Source organism: Lytechinus variegatus, chromosome 18 (genome assembly GCF_018143015.1).
Source record: "Lytechinus variegatus isolate NC3 chromosome 18, Lvar_3.0, whole genome shotgun sequence".
NCBI lineage: Eukaryota > Metazoa > Echinodermata > Echinoidea > Temnopleuroida > Toxopneustidae > Lytechinus > Lytechinus variegatus.
Genome location: NC_054757.1, coordinates 8,756,849 through 8,778,300, shown reverse-complemented (window position 1 = coordinate 8,778,300; position 21,452 = coordinate 8,756,849). Strand labels below are relative to the sequence as shown.

The 21,452-nt window shown below is 35.9% G+C and overlaps 1 protein-coding gene across 1 annotated transcript in view; it reads left to right on the top strand.

The window, feature by feature from the left end:
* Positions 1–21,023, top strand: part of LOC121432166 (ethanolaminephosphotransferase 1-like) — a 31,859-nt gene extending 10,836 nt beyond the window's left edge. The window contains exons 2-11 of the mRNA XM_041630021.1: positions 177–299; positions 639–707; positions 1,660–1,852; positions 2,383–2,651; positions 4,671–4,779; positions 6,652–6,693; positions 14,563–14,611; positions 17,295–17,475; positions 19,497–19,679; positions 20,562–21,023. Of these exons, the coding sequence (XP_041485955.1) occupies positions 177–299; positions 639–707; positions 1,660–1,852; positions 2,383–2,651; positions 4,671–4,779; positions 6,652–6,693; positions 14,563–14,611; positions 17,295–17,475; positions 19,497–19,679; positions 20,562–20,642 (1,299 nt within the window). The 3' untranslated portion in view covers positions 20,643–21,023. The remainder of the gene's footprint in view (positions 1–176; positions 300–638; positions 708–1,659; positions 1,853–2,382; positions 2,652–4,670; positions 4,780–6,651; positions 6,694–14,562; positions 14,612–17,294; positions 17,476–19,496; positions 19,680–20,561) is intronic.
* Positions 21,024–21,452: the final 429 nt, after the last annotated feature.

The window sequence follows — 21,452 nt, the reverse complement described above, 5'->3', positions numbered from 1 at the left end:
AGATTACGAACAGAATTGGATGGCTTTATTTGTGTACCACAAACATCCAAGGAAACATTATTAAGATAATTCATATTATGGGTAGAAGCTGCTATAAAGAACTCTGTTTTTTCCTCATTTAACTTGAGTTTATTGACAGTCATCCATGATTTTAATTCTCTAATACATACTTGAAGCTTATGCAATGCAATGACAGTGTCACCAGGTATTTTTGGATCAAATTCAATATAAATCTGAGTGTCATCTGCATAGACATTCCTGGGCCAACCACAGATCCTTGTGGCACACCAAACTCTAAGGTATGTTCAGATGAAGTATGCCCAGCAATACAGACTTGACTTTTGCGGTCTTTAAAATAAGATAAAATCCAACTTTTAACATTACCATGAATTCCAAAACATTGTATGAGTCTTTTGTCAAAAATATCAAAATCAATTGTGTCAAAAGCGGCACTAAGATCTAACAAAATTACAAATACAGCTTTGCGGTTATCCAAAGCACACAAAATGTCATTTTTAACTCTCAGCAGGGCAGTTTCAGTGCCATGTTGTGGTTTGTATGCGGACTGATAAGGATCAAGTAATTTATTGTCTGACATATGAGTGTGTAATTCCATTCATTCTTTCTTTTATTTACAGTACAGCAGCCTGGATACGTCACCATTAGCTACCTATGTCCTGCATCCATTTTGGAATGCACTTGTCAAGGTAATCTCTCACTTATTCTATGGGCAATTCCATAAAATGATCAACCTTTTTGTACAGTGTACATTCGACACCCATTTTTCTTAAGTCTTACTTCACTAATAGACTGGCCAAGTCTTGGGCATTTGACAGCATTACAGACTGTCAAAAGAACCAAAAATCAGAGACAGAAAATTTTATGAAGGTCCCAAATACGGGGGGTCGGACTTGTATATATTTTATGGAATTGCCCCATGTATGATACTTTAAAAAAACACTGAAATTAACAAAACAGTGTATATTCTGCAAAGTAGATAAAATTCAAATGTATTAGCCATTGTGTACTGTAGCCATTTCATGTATTAAATTCTAGAAAGAAATCTAAAATAGACAAATCTTGCTGTTATTTTAGCAATTTTTTTCAAAAGGGCTACAAAGTGGCTATAAAAGGGATAAAAAGGGAGAGAACACAGTAAGTTTCTTACTGTGTTAGAATTTGTTATTGGAGTATTGGTCCAGAAAGTACTTGGTGACCGAAGTATGAAAGCATGTTTAATTTCCAGAGTGCATCCTGGTATAGATATTATCTGACTGAAGTTGATTCCTTGCATTTCTTCTGGATCGCCTGTACGTGTATAAAGGTTGCAGTGCTGTGGAGGTCACTGAATGGCCTGTTAGCGAGTTTGTGCTAGTTAGAAGTATGTGATTTATGTTCTCCTTCATTGGCATTTCATTCGAACTTGTATCTTATGATATTAGGGGGAAGGGTCTTAGTGGGCTGAGTAGATTCTGAGCAACATCTATCAAAACTGAGTATCAAGAGATCTGAATGAGGACTGATAAAGGAGGCCTGCAAAGCGTCACATTCCCATATCACAATAGACATGAGGGCCCCCATTACTACTCCCCCCCAACACACATACTGAAATGCTTTGTCAAACAGATCGACTTTATTCTTTGTTCATTATATTTTCAGTTATTCCCTATGTGGTTGGCTCCAAACCTCATGACCTTCATTGGGTTCTTGTTCTTCGTGTGCCAGTTCCTGCTTGTAGCCTATTACGACTGGGACTTCTGCGGTAGCAACAGGAACAAGGTTGAGTATCCACCCATTCCTGGATGGGTTTGGGTTGTTGCAGGCATCTGCCAGTTTGCCGGACATTCCTTAGGTGAGAATGAAAGCACTTGCTCTCGTCATAGTGCGTATCTTTCTGAATTAAGGAAGGGCCAAATGGAATGAGTAGTAGTTTGCCAGTCGACTGCTATTTAAAGCCAGTTTCAAACCTACTGTAGGTTCAATGGAATTGATTAATACAAAGCATGTCTTGCAGGACCCTAGAAATATAGACCTTATGCATTGACATCATCACGCCTCCATCTTCCCCATCTTAGAGGCTGCAGCCATTGCCTTCCATGTATTGGTGATCTGCAGCTGGCGCATCTCTGACAAATCCGTTTATGCATATGCCTATATCCTCTGAGGAAGGGCGCTATGAGATTATGATGTCATATGCATAAATGTCTATCTGGATATTTCAAACTGATGCAGAAAACATTTCAGGTTTTTTTTAAAGAGTTATTCATAACTTTACAACTAGAATTATGGAAACGACCCCGTAAGAATGAGCTGAATACACAGGCCAAACCTCCATTGATGAATCTAACACTTTATAAGCTGAACGTTCTTCTTCTTCAACAGATGGATTAGATGGTAAGCAAGCTCGGAGAACTGGCTCAAGTACACCACTGGGGGAGCTCTTTGACCATGGAAGTGACAGTATCCTGTGTGGTCTCATGCCGATTGCAGCCGTTTCGGTCTATGGCAAAGGCTGGGAGGATTATGGAGGATCAAGTTGGATATTCTTTGTGGCACAGTGGCATATTACTGGGGCTTTCTTCTTATCTCACTGGGAGAAATATCTGACAGGGGTCTTTTACCTCCCTTGGAGCTCCGACTTTAGTCAATTGGTAAGAATTTCAAATTTGAATGCCCCACTAACAAATGAGGGATGGAGCAGGAAACGTTGCATAGATCTGTCTTTGTACTTCTTTACCTCTGTCTTTATCTTCTTCTTCGTCGTCACTGTCTTCTTTGTCTTGGATAGTTGCTGTGGAATAGAATACTACTTTACAAATAAAAAACATTGTTAAAATCTGAAAAGGCAAATTCACGCTGATGGAAAATTTGGTTTTCTTCATAATTATCTTCTTCTCATCCTCCCCTCTTCCTCCTTTTCTTTCTCCATCTTTTATCCCTTAATCTTCTTGGTATTCTGGGTTTGAGTTTCTTTCATTTTATTATCTCCTTCGTGTACACGTCATGTGACTGTATTTGCTAGAACCTAATTACTTTTCTTCCCCCCCCCCCCTTGATTATGATATACATGTAGACATTCCAGCTGCATCATTTATGCAACTGGTATTTATTACATTGCTATCATACCTGACCCTCATTTCCTCTTTTCATTGACACTTTTGTAATAATTGCATTTATATATTTTGTCCTGGATACACTACAGCCTTCTGACTGCTATTTTCAGTCTGTTTGAATGATAAAGCATCTGTAGGCCTACCAAATATATTCAGACTACAGAATTGCACCTTTTTTTTCCACAGCACTTGTCACATTGGAAGGACGCCACTAGTGTTTTACAGATATATTATTACCCCAAGTATTGGATTCTGGCTTGCTGAAGAAATGGTGCACGTGCACAATCTCCACTTCCTGTGGAGTATTCATGCAATGAGTACTCATTTATCTTATGGATGGAGGGTGGCCAAATGTGAATTGACACCTTGCTAAAGGACACTGACTCGTAAAGGACTTGAAGCTTTATGTACCTAGTCTGACTGGTTATCTTGGTTGCTTCATGGACCTATAAGAAATGGACGATTAATGCGAGCATTCTTTTGAAGCAATCATAGTCGCCGTATCCTGATTATGTGCATATTAATGAGAACATACAGGTGTTTTGACAATAGCAGCTACCGAGGCGAATCTGATCTTTACAAAGGAATCTTTTTCCTCTTCTTGGCGTTTGTTGGCTGATGTCCTGTAACAGATTATACCTTTCAATTAAGATGGTTCAGTTTTGGAACAGCAAATTGAGAAGCAGACGATTTTTGTGATATCAAATATATTATTATCGATTTGCACACTCATAATGACCTTACCAACAACGAGAGGGGGACAACCCCTACAAGAAACCCACCGTGTTTCTCTAGAATATTATGAGGAAATCTTGAAAATGTGATTGTAAATTACAATCAATCAATTTCATTTCAGCCTCTATCTCGAAATATTCATACATTTTCCCCAAATAAAAACCATGGAACTAAGATATTTATTTGTAAACCAGAACTGCACATTAATTTCAGAGAATTTAGGTAATTTATTACCTTCTGCGCATACAATTTGTCTAATGTTAAATGTCTAATCACCGAAAGCTTCTGTAACTCATGGTTTAATTGACGGCGACCATGATGGTATCACAGGAGATAAAATATGAAGAGAATGTTATTCACATGACAATAACAGTCAGATGTCAGTGAATTCATTAACTAACCGATGAATGTCCAGCTTTCATAGGTCCATGGTTACTTGCAGATGACTAAATAGGCTTATAGGCTGAGGACAGGAAGGGACATTACATCATTAGACGTTCTACACCCCCCCCCTGACTTTTTTTTTATCAAACCCGAATATTGAAAAGCAGTAGCCATTGTGACAAAAGTGGATTTCAAAAGGCCTATTTTCAGTGGCAAAATAGAAAAGAAACCCTTTCAAATTCAGGAGTCCCGGCCTCCCTCAGTCCTCCCCCTTCCCTTCCGATTTTAGAAGCTGTGATGCTATGGTCACTTGAACCCCTTTAGGAAGATGAGACCTAACTTTCATTTTTTTTTTTTTGTGTGTGTGTAAATCAGGGCTTACTCTCAGCTTATCCTAATTGCACCTTGACCCATTATGTTTCATTATTTTTTTTTTAGTCTATGGCTATAGTATACCTGTTGACTGGAATATTTGGTTATGAAGTCTGGAAAGTTACTCTCCCACTTGGAATTCAGTTTAACTACCTATTTCTTGGTATATGTTTTGGTAAGTATAACAGAGCTGCTCTGGCATAGGATTCTAAACATGCATAGTGCCCTAAAAGGGCTGGGGGCTTTGATGCCCCCCCCCAAAAAAAAATAGCCTGGTCCTTTTAGGGTGAAACAAAACACATGCTTAGATAAAAACAATGCCCAGATGTGGAGCAGCAAACAGCACTTGATAAAACCCAAGGTGGATTTTCAACTAACAATGTCCAAAGCGCATGGAGAGAATCAATCTTGTTGGAAAAAGTAAAATGAGAGGAGCAATTTCAAACAACTATCATTAAAATAAGCTATAGCATAAGGGATTTTTTGGCAGTCTGAAGAGTCCTGCAACCCTTTCTAGAGGGATCTTTAATTGGCAAACGTGCTTCCAAATTGTTGATTTTGCGGACATCTCTTCACTTGTTTTGTCGACAACTTTTCAGATTTTCCAGCTTCATTTTCTTTCTGACCTTGACATATTTGGTGTATATTATTTTCTCTATGATATATGTTATGCTTAGAAGAAGTCAAGATGCGATTTGAAAAATAATGGATATAAATCTGAAAATCTGTGTACAAAATGAATGGAGAGTTGTCCACAAAGGCACAAAATCAACCATTTTGAATCATGTTTGCCAGTTTGCAAATTTTGCCATAGAAAGCATCAAAGCAAAACAAGACCTTTCAAACTTAAAAAAATCTCATTATTTTATAATCAATATGATGAAACTTTATTTATATTGCTCCTCTTTACCCTTTCTTGATTCTCACCTTTGGTTTTGATTTCCTTTGAATTTTTTTTCAACCCGCCAAGCAGGGGCCTAGTATTAATTCTGAAAAATTCTTCATGTGTTTTTAGTGATGATTTCAATTTTTAGCTTTAGTCTGAGCACTTCAAAAGCAGTGTCTACATGTGTTTAAAGCAAAATAAAGCTAACTGATTATAAAAGTAAAAAAATTATTTGACACACCAAAATTGTGATTATAAAAGTAAAAAAAAATTATTTGACACATCAAAATTGTCAGTTTGATAAAAAAAAACCCATCATAAACAACATTTGTTATGCCCCTGGCCTTCTCCGGCGGTTATACCTTGGTCACATTTGCTCTACGGCGGCCGTACGGCGAGTCGAAAACAGCCGTTTCATTAACTTTAATTCAAACCACCATATGCAGCTGGTACAAAAATGTTAAAACGGCTGTTTTCGACTCGCCATACGGCCGCCGTAGAGCAAATGTGACCATGGTATTACCAGAGGCATTATATTTTGGGATATCTATCCATCCATCCTGTTATCATTTTCGGAATAACTGAAGAAATGTTGGACAGATAAAACTTGAAAGGTGGTTGAAGTATGCATAGTGGAGTGACGTTGATCTGAGTAGTTTGGGGCGCTTACATGTGCAATGGAAGGTCAATGGTCACACAAGTCGCCATGTATCTTTTTCTCACGATAACTAACAGTTAAACTTTAAATTTGGTTACAAATGGGAATGATAGTGGTTTGATTAGATTTGGGGGGACATGAGGTGAAAGATTACAGAGGTCATTACTGTAAAAGCTGTTATTTAGAACAAAAATATTGACACATTTTGGAACTAATGCCTTTCTCCCCAAGAGCAAAACTTGGGTATTTAAAACATGCTGTGTAGTAAAAAGAATCAAACAAAACACAACTTTCCTAAGGTTGCATTTACAAATTAGATTGTCACATGATTAATTATCATAGCTAAAGGTGCAAAAAGTGAAATTCTAGCCAGTGTTTTCCCACTTCTAACTTTTCTTTTCCATGGATATATTCACATATTCTACACTGCACATGTCCGCATGGTGTTTATTTGATTTGATTATGCATGTATATAGTTGAATTTCTTTCCTTATTATGAACAGAAGAGATCACCTTCTTTGGTTTCGCATTTACGGTTATGCTCGGTAAGGTGACCGCGTTGCCCATTATTTTCACTATAAACCAAGCTTTCAGGCCATGGAGTGATATCTTCCTTCTCATGAGCATGTCTAAGGGATAAATTTTATAATATTGTTACAATAGTTTTGTTATGTATTGGGATTGAAAGCTATGTGTAAAAAAACAGAAAAACACGGTATAACAAAACCTACCAATTGATAATCTCAACCAACCTTTGCCATGTGACTTAATAAGCCAGTCCGTAGTTCCTTTCTGCGCATGATCAAAAGATTCTACGCATGATCAGAGGAAGGTCATTTGTACTAAAGTGACGTGGTGGTTTAAAATCTAATGAGATAAGCACCAACTTTTATGTCTTGATTATTCATATATTCTTTTGAATTGTGGTTTTCATTTACATCCACATAAAACAACAACAATGCGTCCACGAACGACTGAAACACAGTTTGCCAAGTACATTGTGCAACATGCTATGATATGCATTCAAAGTAGGAATGCAACATATACCTTCATAAAGTGTTCATTGGTGTGCTATTCAATTTCTTCATCCTGCTATGTAAGGCATGCTTACATAACATTTTGCTTTGAAATCTGCCGATCATAATAAAATAAATGAAAGGTTATTTACCAAAATTGTCCATGAAGTAACTACGAACTGGTCTATTGGCTCCTTTCATGTTGTCTGTGATCATAACAAGGATGGGCAGTACATTGCAAGTGGTTGGTGGACAGATATGTTTAGATTTGAATATGCAAAATAGTTGACTTTGTTAATATCCATAACATTGTTCTATTACATATTTGTTTGTAATCTACTTTTGTATTTGGGTTAGGGGGTCACTGCATGCATTTGACTGCAAGCTGTCATTGTTGAAGTGTATTTTGAGGTAGCATCTCTTTGATACACCCATATGGTACTCCTCAAACTATTTAAAGTTACTCAACAACTATTTGATCTACTGAAAAACTACTTTTCAAATTTGACACATGTTTTCTCTCAGAGAAGATGGATTATAATTCAGTGAGCCTGAAAGCGACATATTCCTGCTTGGTGCTAACTTCACCACAGTCCATATCAGCTAAAAATTCGGAAGAGTGGTAACTGCTCTACCCAAATCTGCATTTCCCCAAAAGCTTTAAAAACTATAGCATGCATATGTATGTGTGATTAATATGCTTTGTTCATTATTGATTTAGCTCAAGTAGATGCTTTTTTGTGTATAATTTGCCGCATACTATTATTCCTCGCTGCAAGCTATGGACTGTAAGATGTTCTCCCCTGACCTATGGGGGGGTATACCCATGCATGATTGCATGAGGTTTGCTGATGATGCAATCCTTCAATATTGATAGAGTGAGATTCAACTTATGACCATTAAAATATTGGTTACTGGTAACATTAATGATAAAAAGGTCCCAAAATAGAGATATTTTACTGCACTTGTTATCAAATTATTACCCCGGCTTGAGCTGAGCCACCATATAGGTGCTAAAGCATTCCACGGCTGGGATTCAAATCTATATCCCCCTAATTGAAAGAAGAGAGTCGTAACCACTAGACCATGTTACCCATTCAACATCATTGATATTATTTGTGGTCATAGTGTGATTTTATGTACCTGAATTGGACATCGTGAATTGGCTGAAGATAGAGATGCACAGATGCTGTATTGAGATGGCACAAATATAAGGGATCACACAGAGATTATATGTGGATAGAAGTGTGATAATGCCAATTCTGCAGTGTTGCCATAATATATTCATAGAAATCACATGGAAGTTCCTGTATCGAGACTTTAACTGTACAATGCCTCCTATGTGTTAAACCCTAAGTTACCTGAGCTATAAATTCCTGGGGGAGTCATGGCTCCCAAGATCTCTGCTGCAGATGGGGGGGGGGGCACCTCCATTGAAGAGTGGATACCATTACCAGGCATGACCAAAGAAATGCATAAAAAGGATCTCTTTTTCAAGATTGGTCATGTTATGTAAGTAATGTAATAAGGGTGTCAAAGACACTAAAATACTCAAAAGGGGGTATATATATTTCGCTAGGAATGCTATGCACGTGTTTACGATAAAAAATTAAGAGGCTATAAAAAAGACAAATACTTCATAAAGGATGTACTTTTTGCCCCAACACTACGTGTTTAGAGTCCGATTTGGGCGGGGCGTGGGAGGTGGGGCGGTACAAAACCCAATGTAAGTAAAGGTAAAGCTGATGTCCGTGATCACGGCCATGACATAACAAAGTATCGCAGTACTTGTTTAGGGGCTCAATTCAGGGAATACTTGTCCAAGGTACTGTTTCGTTTCCAATACTTGTTGAGGGTAGGGTTTCATGTGCCAATACTTGTTAAGGGTAGGGTTTCATACGTTAATTGTTAAAGGGGAATCCAACCCAAATAAAAACTTGTTTTTATAAGGAAAAGAAAAATCAGACAAGTTGATAGGTGAAAGTTTGAAAAATATTGGACAACCAAAAAGAAAGATATGAATTTTTAAAAGTTGTAAATATTGGTAATCACTATACCCATTGAGATTTCAAATTGGCCGCATATGGGATGTCATAGTGATGTAAGGCAAGGACTACTCTTCCAGGTACTCCAATACATATTATGGCTAAAATGTCATTTTTCCCTAAAGTTTTATTTCAAATTATATTTTTCTTTCAGAGGACATAAAACAATATACTACATGGGTTATATTTAGATTACTGCCCCAGGGGAATGGGTACTTAGGAGAAAACCACAAATCCCTGATAATGAAGTACATGGCCTATGGGAAAGTTGTCCTTGCCCCTTGTCATAATTTACTTACCCAGTTGCCAATTTGAAATCTACATAGTATTAGTGATCTCAATATTAACTCTTAACATGCCACGCACACTACTAACCTAACGCCACAGTGCTAATCCGATGCTAATCCCCTGTGCCAGCCACAAAACCCCCCTGTGCCACATTGATTTTGGGATCGCGAGTCGTATTCACTCCTTTCAATAGTCATGATTACAATTGCTTGTAACTCTCTAACAATTAGTTTATCCACAAAATATTGTGTAGTAAAGTTGTAGGAAATTTCATACCCCTTATAATGGTGTCCTCATTATAGGGATTGGTTATTATCTTTACCGCGAAAATATGAGTTGTATCAAGTAGTTCAATTTTGTGGAGTGTTTTGTATGGATCAAAAAACCTAGGTATCTTCCCTCTCAGAGGCGGAGCCATATCTTGTAAAAAAATGTAGAAATACTTGAAAAAGTCGAATGTAAACCGCGTAAGTTAATCTGTCAGAAAGCAGAGTTTGCACTGCACACAATAGTGCTAATTACGGCGTGCATGCGATGCGCAATACAATGCAAAACGGCGTAACAATGATTGTAATTCCAAATGTGCGCAGTCATGCACGAAGCAGGCGAGGGTAGGAAACAATGCAAGCACAAAGCAGTCAATAGTAGGCGTGCGAGCACGAGTGTGGCATGTTATAGTAGGATACGTAGCGTGCACGAAGCACTCAATGAGTTAAGGAAGCTATAACTTTCTTATTGCTTGTCCAATTTCTTTCAAACTTTCACCATTCTGTTTAATTTATTTTTCTCCTTCCCAACACAACATTTTATGGCCAAGGCTGGATTCCCCTTTAATTGTTAAGGGGGGCATTTTCAGAATATGTAAAATAATTGTTTAAGGTGCTGGTATTCACTCATCAATAGAAGTGCCCCCCCCCCCCCCCGGGCTGTGGATCTCGTGATCGCAATAAAAATTTCACAAAGCGACAGAGAGATACCATCTTTGTGGTTGCATACATAAATTGCACTAAATTCAATTTATATATTTCATAATTCATATGCATTAATTATGCTAGCTTATTTATGAAATCATCTTTTTTGCTTTAATTCATTAAATAAAGGTCCTAGAAAGCTATTTTGCTATGATTTTTCTTTTCCTAACAAGCCTGTATTGAGGGCTTGAGCTTGATTTTTAGGTGCTATAATTCCATAGGTTTGTACATAGGAAAGATGGATTTCCTGTATTGTTTTTATTTCCAGATTATGAATTCATTTTTTTTTCAATGATTTTGACATGAAAAAATGGCACTGACAATTATTCAGTGTTCAAACGGATGGAAACGTACACCTCTTTGATATTTTTTTTTCTTTCAGTTTCTGGCTTTTATTGGGCCTAAATTTTATATGTCAGGTAAAGTTGTTCATAACACATAACCAAGAAAGCAGACGGCATTGGAAAGCTGTGCCTAGTAAGCCGGAAATAAAATATGGCAAAAACTAGTCCAAAGATGTAGATTTCATCAATTAAATCTTGCAGGAAAAGATTTTTATGATAACTCAATGTGATAGAAGTGAAGAAAATAAAGTGAGTGATGTGAAAAGCAGTAAGATCCCCTAGTTCTCCTGTGTACAAACCTATGGAATAACAATGATTCTAACACAACTTGACGGCAAAGTCAAGATTGAGGCTGGTGAAAAGCATGATCAATTTTTCGAAGTTCAATAAAAACTAATTGGCTAGTCAGTGGTGAAAATGCTAAAAGCTTGCATTGCTGTGTTTAGTAGTTTATAGGCTTTCGAATGGCATATGATTTGTAACTGTCCCTTTGGGTCTGGTCTAGGTTATTAACTTTGTATTTCAAGTCCTTTCCTTAACTTTTTATTTCAAGTTATTAACTTAACTTTCTATTTCCAGTAATTTAATTATTGTTATATATCAAGTTATTTCCTGAACTTCATTTTTCAAGTTCTTTCTTTAACTCTGCATCAAGTTGTTTCCTTAACTTTGTCCTTCAAGTTCTTTCCTGAACTTTGTATTTCAAGTTGTTTCCTCCACTTTATATTTTAATTTCTTTCCTTAACTTCTTTGTATATCAAGTTCTTTCCTTAACTCTGTATTTTAATATCAAGTTGTTTCCTTAACTTTGTACTTCAAGTTCTTTCCTTAACTTTGTATTTCATGTTATTTCCTTTATATTTTGATTTCTTTCCTTAACTTCTTTGTATATCAAGTTCTTTCCTTAACTTTGTATTCAAAGTTATTTGTTTACAGTTACATTTGTATTTCAATTTCTTTCCTTAACTCTGTATATTAAGTTGTTTCCTTAACTTTGTATATCAAGTTGTTTCTTTAACTTTGTATTAAATTTCAAGTTATTTCCCTAAATTTGTATTTCAGTTTTTTCTTTAATTCTATATATCAATTTCTTTCCTTAACTTTGTACTTCAAGTTCTTTCTGTAACTCTGTATTTTAAGTTATTTCTTTCACTTTGTATTCAAAGTTCTTTCCTTAGCTCTATATCAAGTTGTTTCATTAACTTTGTATTTCAAGTTCTTTCCTTAACTTTGTATTTCAAGTTATTTCCTTCACTTTGTATGTTAAGTTCTTTCCTTAACTTTGTATAATAATTGTTTTCCTTCACTTTGTATATCAAGCTCTTTCCTTAACTTTGTATTTTAAATTATTTCCTTAACTTTGTATTTCAATTTCTTTCCCTAACTCTGTGTTTTAAGTTATTTCCTTCACTTTGTATTTGTTTTTTTTCCCCTTAGCTTTGTATATCAAGTTGTTTCCTTAACTTTGTATTTAAAGTTAAGGAAATAACTTTGTATTTAAAGTTCTTTCCTTAACTCTGTATATCAATTTGTTTCCTTAACTTTTTATTTCAAATTATTTTTTTAACTTTCCATTTCTAGTAATTCAATTATTATCTATCAAGTTATTTCCTTAACTTTGTATTTAAAGTTATTTCCTTACAGTTACATTTGTATTTCATTTTCTTTCCTTAACTCTGTATATCAAGTTGTTTCCTTAATTTTGTAATTCAATTTCTTTCCTTAACTCTGTATATCAAGTTGTTTCCTTAACTTTGGATTTCAAGTTCTTTGTATTTCAAGTTCTTTCCTGATCTCTGTCTGTCAAGTTCTTTCCTTTGTATTACAATTTTTTTCCTTCACTTTGTATATCAAGCTCTTTCCTTAACTTTGTATTTCATTTTTTCCATAACCTTGTGTATCAAGTTCTTTCCTTAAGTTTGTATTTTAAATTATTTCCTTAACTTTGTATTTGTTTTTTCCCCTTAACTCTGTATATCAAGTTGTTTGTTTAACTTTGTATTTCAAGTTATTTCCCTAACTTTGTATTTCAAGTTCTTTCCTTAACTCTGTATATCAAGGTATTTCCTTAAATTTGTACTTAAAGTTCTTTCCTTAACTTTGTACTTCAAGTTCTCTCCTTAAATTTGAATTTCAAGCTATTCCTCAACTTTGTATTTGAAGTTCTTTCCTGAACTTTGTTTTCCGTTTTTTTTTACATAACTTTTTTATCAGTATCTTTCCTATCAAGCTCTTTCATAAACTTTGTAAAAAAAACTTTGTATACCTAGTCTATTCTTCAACTTTGTATTTCAAGTTTTATCATTAAACTTTGTATATCAAGTTCTTCCCTTAAATTTATAAGTTCTTTCCTAAACTTGTATTTCAAGTTTTTTCCTAAACTTGGTACTTCAAGTTCTCTCCTAAACTTTTTATCTAAACTTGGTATTTCATGTTCTCTCCTGAATTTTGTTTTTCAATTTTTTCTAATCTTTGTATACTTAATTCATCCTTAAACTTTGTATTTCAAGTTCATTCATGAGTAAAGTCCTTAACTTTTGCATATCAAGCTCTTTTGCTATATCAAATCAAATACATAACCTTGTATATCAAGTCCTCTATATAACCTTTATATCAAGTTATTCCTTAACTTTGTATGTCAAGTTCTGAACTCTGTATTTTAAGTTCTTTTCTTAATTCTATTAAGTTTGTTGCTTCTTTCCCTAACTTTGCACACTTGTCTATCAAGTTGTTTCCTAAATTGGTACATAAATATCAACCTCTATATTTATATATCAAGTTCTTTTCTTATCTTCGTATAAAAGTACCTTCCTTAACTTTGTATATCAAGTTCCTTCCTCTACTTTATTTTTCAAGTTCTTCCCTTGACTTTTTAATATAAAGTTCTTTCGTTAACACTGCCCATGTATATAAAGTTCTTTCTTTTACTTTGTTTATCAAGAAAGTTTTTTATTTCACTGAAGCAGCTTCAGTGATGGTCCTTGATGCATCTTTGCTTTCTTTTAGGGGTATTTTTGTTCTTTAGCAAAAACCATTTTAAATGCTTGCTGTTACATGTAGATTCAATGCTTGTGTGAAATTGAAATTGTTAATGCAGTAAACCAGGGGTGCTGGCTCAGTTGGTAGAGCATCCGTCTCACAACTGGGAGGTCGGGAGTACAAGCCCCGGCCGCGTCAGACGAAAAGACGTTAAAAGATAGGAGTTGCTGCTAACCTGTTTGGCATTCAAAAAATTCAAGGGATAGAGCTACGTCGATCTGGCGCTGCACAGTGGCTACCGGGCCCATTATCAATTGGGCAAAAAGAATTTTCAGAGTTTTTCTATTTTCATATTTCATTTCAAACAATAAATATGGATTTAATATTGATCAAAATTTTGAAAATATTTAGTATGAATTTTAAGATTAATTAAAAAGGAAAGAACTACATGATCAAAAGATGTGATGAAGGAAAGATATGCATCTTAAACCAACGTTGAGGTTTTCATCAGTTGATTCTTACTGTCTTTGATAAATCCAATTTTTGTACCTGAGGTAGGACAAGTTGTCCTGACCAAGACTACCTCTGGATTTTGTCCAAGATAGATTCGCTAAAAAGCGACCTGTGAGTTACTGTAGTTACATATAAATCTCTTCGTTCATGCCTTTGGAAGAAAAGCTAAGATGTATCAGATGCTTATTTAATGATTTGATCATGTTATACTCTATGATATCAGACTAATCATAATATCTTTTCTCTTTCTTTCCTCAGCTGGTGTAATATTTTTTTCATTGCCACTATCCCTCTACAATATATACAGGTGAATAGAAATGATAGCATAATTAAAAAATAGATAGTTTGATTTTTGTTCAGATTGGTGTCCCCTCCAGACAAAGAAATCATTCGCGCAAACAACTCACAAAACTTACAGTTTTACATGAAAACCTGACAAAAAAGACGCTTGTTCAAACTAAAACCCCAATTTAACTTTCACTACTTCAAGGCACCTGGGAGCTTTTGCTTGAAAGGACTTGTTGGAGGTTTTATATGACAAGTCCCATTTTATTTGACAGTTACCATTATAGTAGCAGTGTTTCTCAGCCAATCAAAACCATGGGACGTTGTCAGTATCCAACAATAATTTTGGTGAAACACTCCCCTGAGGGTTTAGGTCAGGGTTTAAGTGAGCAACAGTGTGAGAGTTTATCCCCCCCCCCCCCCTCTTTTTTTTGGGCTGATGCTTGGAAGGGTGTCCGTGAAAAGCATAATGAATTGACAAATACATTAAAGCATGGCGGACAGTAACCCTGGACCCGTCCATGCATAACTAGGCAGACATGGGACTGGGGTAGATCGGGGTCGCAATAGCACTCCGAGTAAACTGTGGAAACAGAAATTATACACTTACCACAATTATATGGATGAAGGTCTATCGTGACACACAAATCCTGACAGTGAGGCACAGACGAACCTGAAAATAATGAAAAGTTCTGTCGCGATACCTCTCCTTTCAAAATTCAAAACAAAATTGCTGATCAAGATCGATAATCAAAGCTGTAGGGTGCATGCGCAAATTTGGCCAAGTCTTTGCCCTAGCCTCGGTCTCGATGTTTTTTCAAATATCTTAACCACTTGACTGCGTAGCACGTAATATTTCGTGCTGGGCGAGCGTACGATCTGTGCGAGGCACGTAATATTACGTGCTTGACCTATCTTCTGTTTGAGGCGTCAGCACCGCACTGTTAATACCCCTACGATGAAAACAGCGTGTGTATATCAAATTTCAGACTATTGACGCCAGATGGCGCTATTCCACAAAAGTTATCGAAACTTTTGCAGTGATTTATAAATGTTTGCATTCACTTTGCCATAGTGAAAGTGTACGATGCTCAGTTCAAAATGGCGGCTTGCAGTGGAGAAGTGAACCAGAAGGATTTTGACAAAACTTTTGACGATAGGAGTGATAAATTTAGTGAAAGATCCGGGTCAGAAGGGGAGGATGATTTTTTTATGGATATTGGAAATAGTGCTAAGGAAAGTGATGTGATTATTTCAAATTTTTTCCCCCAAGTTACTGTTGGTTGTAGTCCAAAATATATCTAACTTGTTAGTCCCATTCAGCAGCACCTGGGGGTCTGCGCATTACAGCTTATAGCAGTCAAGTGGTTAAAGGAAATCATAACTACTTTTCCAGGAACCATTTTGAAGCCATTACGTTCGATCAGCTCTGCAAAGCGTGCTTTATTTGGCTTTGGATTTTGCATATACATGTAAAAATATAAGTCTTGAAGATCACTGGCGTAAAGCCTTGCGTCACACATATTGTTGAGGGGGGATGGAACAAAAGATCACTCTCCCCTCCCCCCCCCGAACAATAGGTGTGATGCAAGGATTTACGCCAGTGGAGAAGATTGCTGTGGTTCAAACAGATTCTGAAAGTTTGGCAAATTCACTTTCAATTAACTATGCCCATCTGACAGAAATTAGCTATTGGTACTGTATGTTCTTGTGAGTTGATTGTTTCTGGCAGCCGTTTCATATAGCTGTTCGTAAGTTAAGAGCGACTTTAAGAACGATTGGTGATCCTTTCTAGTGGTAAATGATATTCACCATTAAATGTTCATTGGTGATTATTCAGCTTGTAAGAAATGTTCACCAGTCGTTCTTAACTTACGAACAGCTTTATGAAACACCCACCTGGTGAGTGTCCATGAAGCATGTAATCATTGTGATAAGCCACTGTAATGGTTTGACTCTAATTGGCTGAGAGCACATTTGTCAATCAAAATCAGTATGTAAGTTGCTCTTGAAATGCTCCCCTAGATGTCAAATGTGTTCAGCTTTCTGAATGAATTCTTGACCAAAATACTGGGCCCCTATTCAGGTTTAACTTATACCATGGTCTAACTTTGTGCTAAAATTATGGGAAGCCCAAAGTGTCAAAATTTTTATTAAGTTGTATGTTTCTTATGTTTAATGTGCTCTTTTCTGATTCATCGCTGTTGAAGACAATTATCTATTTATACTTCCTACACAATTATGAATGATTTGAGAGCCAAATGAGCTGAAATATGATATCTCCAGTTAGTGATTTGTGTAACAAATGGCAATCCATACTTTAAACCTGAGTTTAACATAAACCCGACTTCAGAATATGGGTAGATTAATTGTAATGATAATAATAATAGTTCCTGTTTCTGTGTGTAGTAACTCCCGTAGGAACTTGGCAGGACAGCATTTTTTGCTGGTAAACGCCAAGCTGGTATATAATCAATTACCTTGGAAACATTTTACGTCTAGGTTAATCATAGTAGTCATAGTGGCTGACGTAATAGACGACAGATATCACTCTTGGGCCTTTTTATCAAAGTGGAGATAATGGCAGAGTTGGGATTCGAACTCACAACCTTGCGATTATGAGTCCAATGCTCTAACCACTGGACCACATGACCCGTCCCGTGTTTATAGTAATAAACACATTCTCGTTTATTTCTCTTCCACAGTTCATACCAAGATGGAACAGGGAAGAATCGTTCCTTCGGTGAAGCCATGTGGCCTGTGGTCCCCATGATTGTTCTCTTCCTGACCTCTCTTTTCTGGGTTATATACTCGCCAACCGATGTCTTAGAATACCATACCAGGATATTTCTACTTACTTTCTCCGCTGTCTTTTCTAATATAACGGTAAGTCAAGACTTCGGTAAGTGAGCATACGCACAACAAGAGTGAGGAGAGGGGAGTGTTTCATGATTTACACAAAATTTACTCCTTAGACATTTGCTCTGGTCTTTATTTCATCTGAGATGTAGGGTTATAATTGGGTTGTAACAGGGTTTTATGTAAGGTGTAAGTTTAAGTTTGAGGTAGGATATAGTGTTAAATCCAGAGTTGAAGTTAGTCATTTGATAAATGTGTGGAATTTGTAGTTGAGAAATTGTTGCTGGATCAAATTTCATGGTAAGATATCATGAACCCTTATGTCTGAATATTATTTTTTTTCACTAATAGCTGTTCTGAACTATGAAAATCGATACCGAGACTAAAGTTTATTATAGAAATCATCACTGACAAGAAATGCTGAGAAATGCTCCCCGGGATAATAGATTTTGGAGGGGTTTTTGTGCTTAGAAACACTCGAGTTAAGAGTGCCTTTGAAAAGTTATACTGATTATTATTGTTATTATGTGGAGGTAGCTTTTAAGTATACTTAATACTATGTTATTGGAAATAGTGTCTGTTTGTTAACCAGAGGAAGGTTTAGGGTTTGGTTTGAAGTTTATTTTCGGCTTAATGCAACGATTATCCGTAGGAGCAATTGTTGCAAGAGCAAATGTCATTGAACCAATTTCCTATCTGTAACAACTTATGTAAAGTGGTGAATTGCAGATTGGTCTACAATCTACACCCACTTAGACTGCTCTCCATTTGGTCTCATCCAACATGTTCTCATTTTTGTCTCACCTGCATAGCAGAGTGAGACCATAGGCGCCGCTTTTCCGACGGCGGCGGCGGCAGCGTCAACATCAAATCTTAACCTGAGGTTAAGTTTTTGAAATGTCATCATAACTTAGAAAATATATGGACCTAGTTCATGAAACTTGGACATAAGGTTAATCAAGTATCACTGAACATCCTGCATGGGTTTCACGTCACATGACCAAGGTCAAAGGTCATTTAGGGTCAATGAACTTTGGCCGAATTGGGGGTATCTGTTGAATTCCCATCATAACTTTGAAAGTTTATGGATCTGATTCATGAAACTTGTACATAAGAGTAATCAAGTATCACTGAACATCCTGTGCGAGTTTCAGGTCACATGATCAAGGTCAAAGGTCATGTAAGGTCAATGAACTTTGGCCATGTTGGGGTTTTGTGTTGAATAACCATCATATGTTTATAAGTTTAATAGTGGACATAAGAGTAACCATGTATCACTGAACATCTTGTGCGAGTTAGAGTAGTATTCAAAGTCAGCACTGCTGCTATATTGAACTGCGTGATGCAGGTGAGATGGCCAGGGGCATTCCACTTGTTCTTTGTATACAACCAGATGATCTATTACCAGTTTGGTCTAAATTTCCATCTAGATGATCTATTACTGTACCTATTTGGTCTAAAGTTCCATTTAGACCACTATTCTGTCTAATGAGCAATTAGGCTATACCCATTTTATTTGATATCCTCTTGGTCTAACACCATTTGATCAAGCATTGATGATTCCTACTTTCAATTGAAAAAAATACAATATGAGTGATTGGAATTTAGGCCATCGGGGCATTAGACTAAATTAGAATCTGACTATGAAGGTATTAGACCTAGTGGTGTAGACCAAATGGCAATGAGACCAAATTGATAGTAGACTAAATTTGTTTGGCCCATCATGTGGTATTAGACTATCTTCAGCTGATTGTAGACCAAGTGATAAACCTATTTAAAATGACCAAGTAATAATAATAGTCAGTTCTTGTATAGTGCATAACACATTATGAATGTCTCTATGCGCATTCAAAGGACTTGGATATGAAGGAATGAATTCCTGCCAGGTACCCATTCACCTCACCTGGGTTGAGTGCAACACAATATGGATTAATTTGTTGCTGAAGGAAACTACAAGTGAGGGTGATGGATCTGTTGCAAGCTTTGACTGGCTTTGCCATTCTGATAAGATTTTCGTATAATCTCTGTGTTGTTATTCCTTTTAATAGGTCCGATTGATCATCAGTCAGATGTCTGATACATTAGCTTCTACAAACAACTCTTTATTGATGCTATATGGAGTGGCAGCGTTCGCAGTCTGTGTTCTAGGACTCGCAGAGTACGAGGTTCGCATTCTTCATGGTCTGTTTGTCGTCATAGAACTCCTGCATTTCCACTACTTAGTTTCGGTGGTAAGTATGAAGCTTAGGCCAGCGAAGTAATTGGAATGATTTATAAATGGGACATTACAGAGCTGCCAAGTAGTATGGATTTTCTGTATTTAGTACTGAAAAATGAGAAGAATACTGATGGTTTCATGCAAAATACTGATTTCTCCAGTTTCATATTTATGTGTTGTCCTGCGCTATGGTATTTCTTTGAAAATACTGATTTCCTCGCCAAATACTGATTTTCAGCTTTAAAAATACTGAAATGTTCTTGTTCAGGTTGGCAGCTCTTATGTTATGCGAGAATAAAAATGAATAGAGAGACGGTGTTTTTAACTATTCATGATTTAGCTTAATACATGTGTCAATATCAAGAATAATTATGATAATAATAGAACAGTTTTTGTATAGCGCATTACACCTTACAAAGGTCTCAATGCGCGTTAGGAAAAAGAAGAAAAGGCGAGGGAAAGCCGCTGGTAATGCTGTGATATTATCAGTTAGATATGTTTTCAATTTAGATTTAAAGTACATTGCCCAGGAACTACGTGTTTCAGCTGAATATTTGTAATAATATCATTGGGACATGGATGATTGTCATTATGATGTTGCAGCAAGAGCAATTTTCTTCATCCTTTTACTTTATATCCAGTAATGCCACTGAAGTGGTTTCAATTTGGACCAGTTTAGGGAACCAGTGGACACTTGGTTTAATTGGGTATTGCTCTAATTAGTTTCAACAGGATTAAAGGGTTTAAGCATGATGACCCCACATTTATAAATAGATGAGTTCATATCGTCCTAAGAAAAGAAACATATCGCCCTCATCTAACGACTTTGGTAAATGTAATTCTGTATGGGCAACACAGGCGTTATGTCATTATTTTTATTCTTTTGTTTTTCTAGGTTATTCAACTATGCGATCACTTCAATGTCCATGCCTTCTCTATTACCTCACGTCCGAGACAGAAGAACCATGACAATTGAGATGATACAAGTTCTGTCATCGGTCAATACTCAGGTAATAAGGGCTATGGGCAGACCAATAGCCAATCAGAAATGAGCTTTCTTCACTTGCAACCCTACCTCAGGTTCCATACAACTAAACTAATATTTCATGTATCATTAGAGGTTATTGATTCCATTACTGGTGAAAGGTATTTTTGAAAAGTCGTACTCATTATGTTTTAATACTCGTAAGGTTTATCATGTTTTTTTTTATATTTGTTTTGAATAAGGTGTTGCTTGGGATTTGCTTTAAGTATTCCTTTCCCGGCATCCATGCAACTCCCCTTATTCTATCGTTTTGTATATTTTGTTTATATGTTTGACTATGCAGAATAAAGTAATAATAATAATAATAATAATAATAATAGTAATAATAATAATAATAATAATAATAATAATAATAATAATAATAATAATAATAATAATAATAATAATAATAATAATAATAATAATAATAATAATAATAATAATAATAATAATAATAATAATAATAATAATAATAATAATAATGATAATGATGATGATAAATAATAATATGGGCGATTCCACGGTCAGTCGCATTACACTTTTACATGTCTTTTCTATTAATTGGTGCTTTCAGTTTTACAAGGGTGAGTCTTTCTCTCAAGTTTATGAATTTATTTTGACAAGCAACGCTTTATGACAATGCAGAAAAGTTGCAGGCTGTATATTGTGGATGCCATGATGTCTCCAAAATCGTCAGTTGCATTACACAAAAAGGGACATGGAAAAAAGTGATTATTACTTTTTAAGAGCTTTTTCAAATCA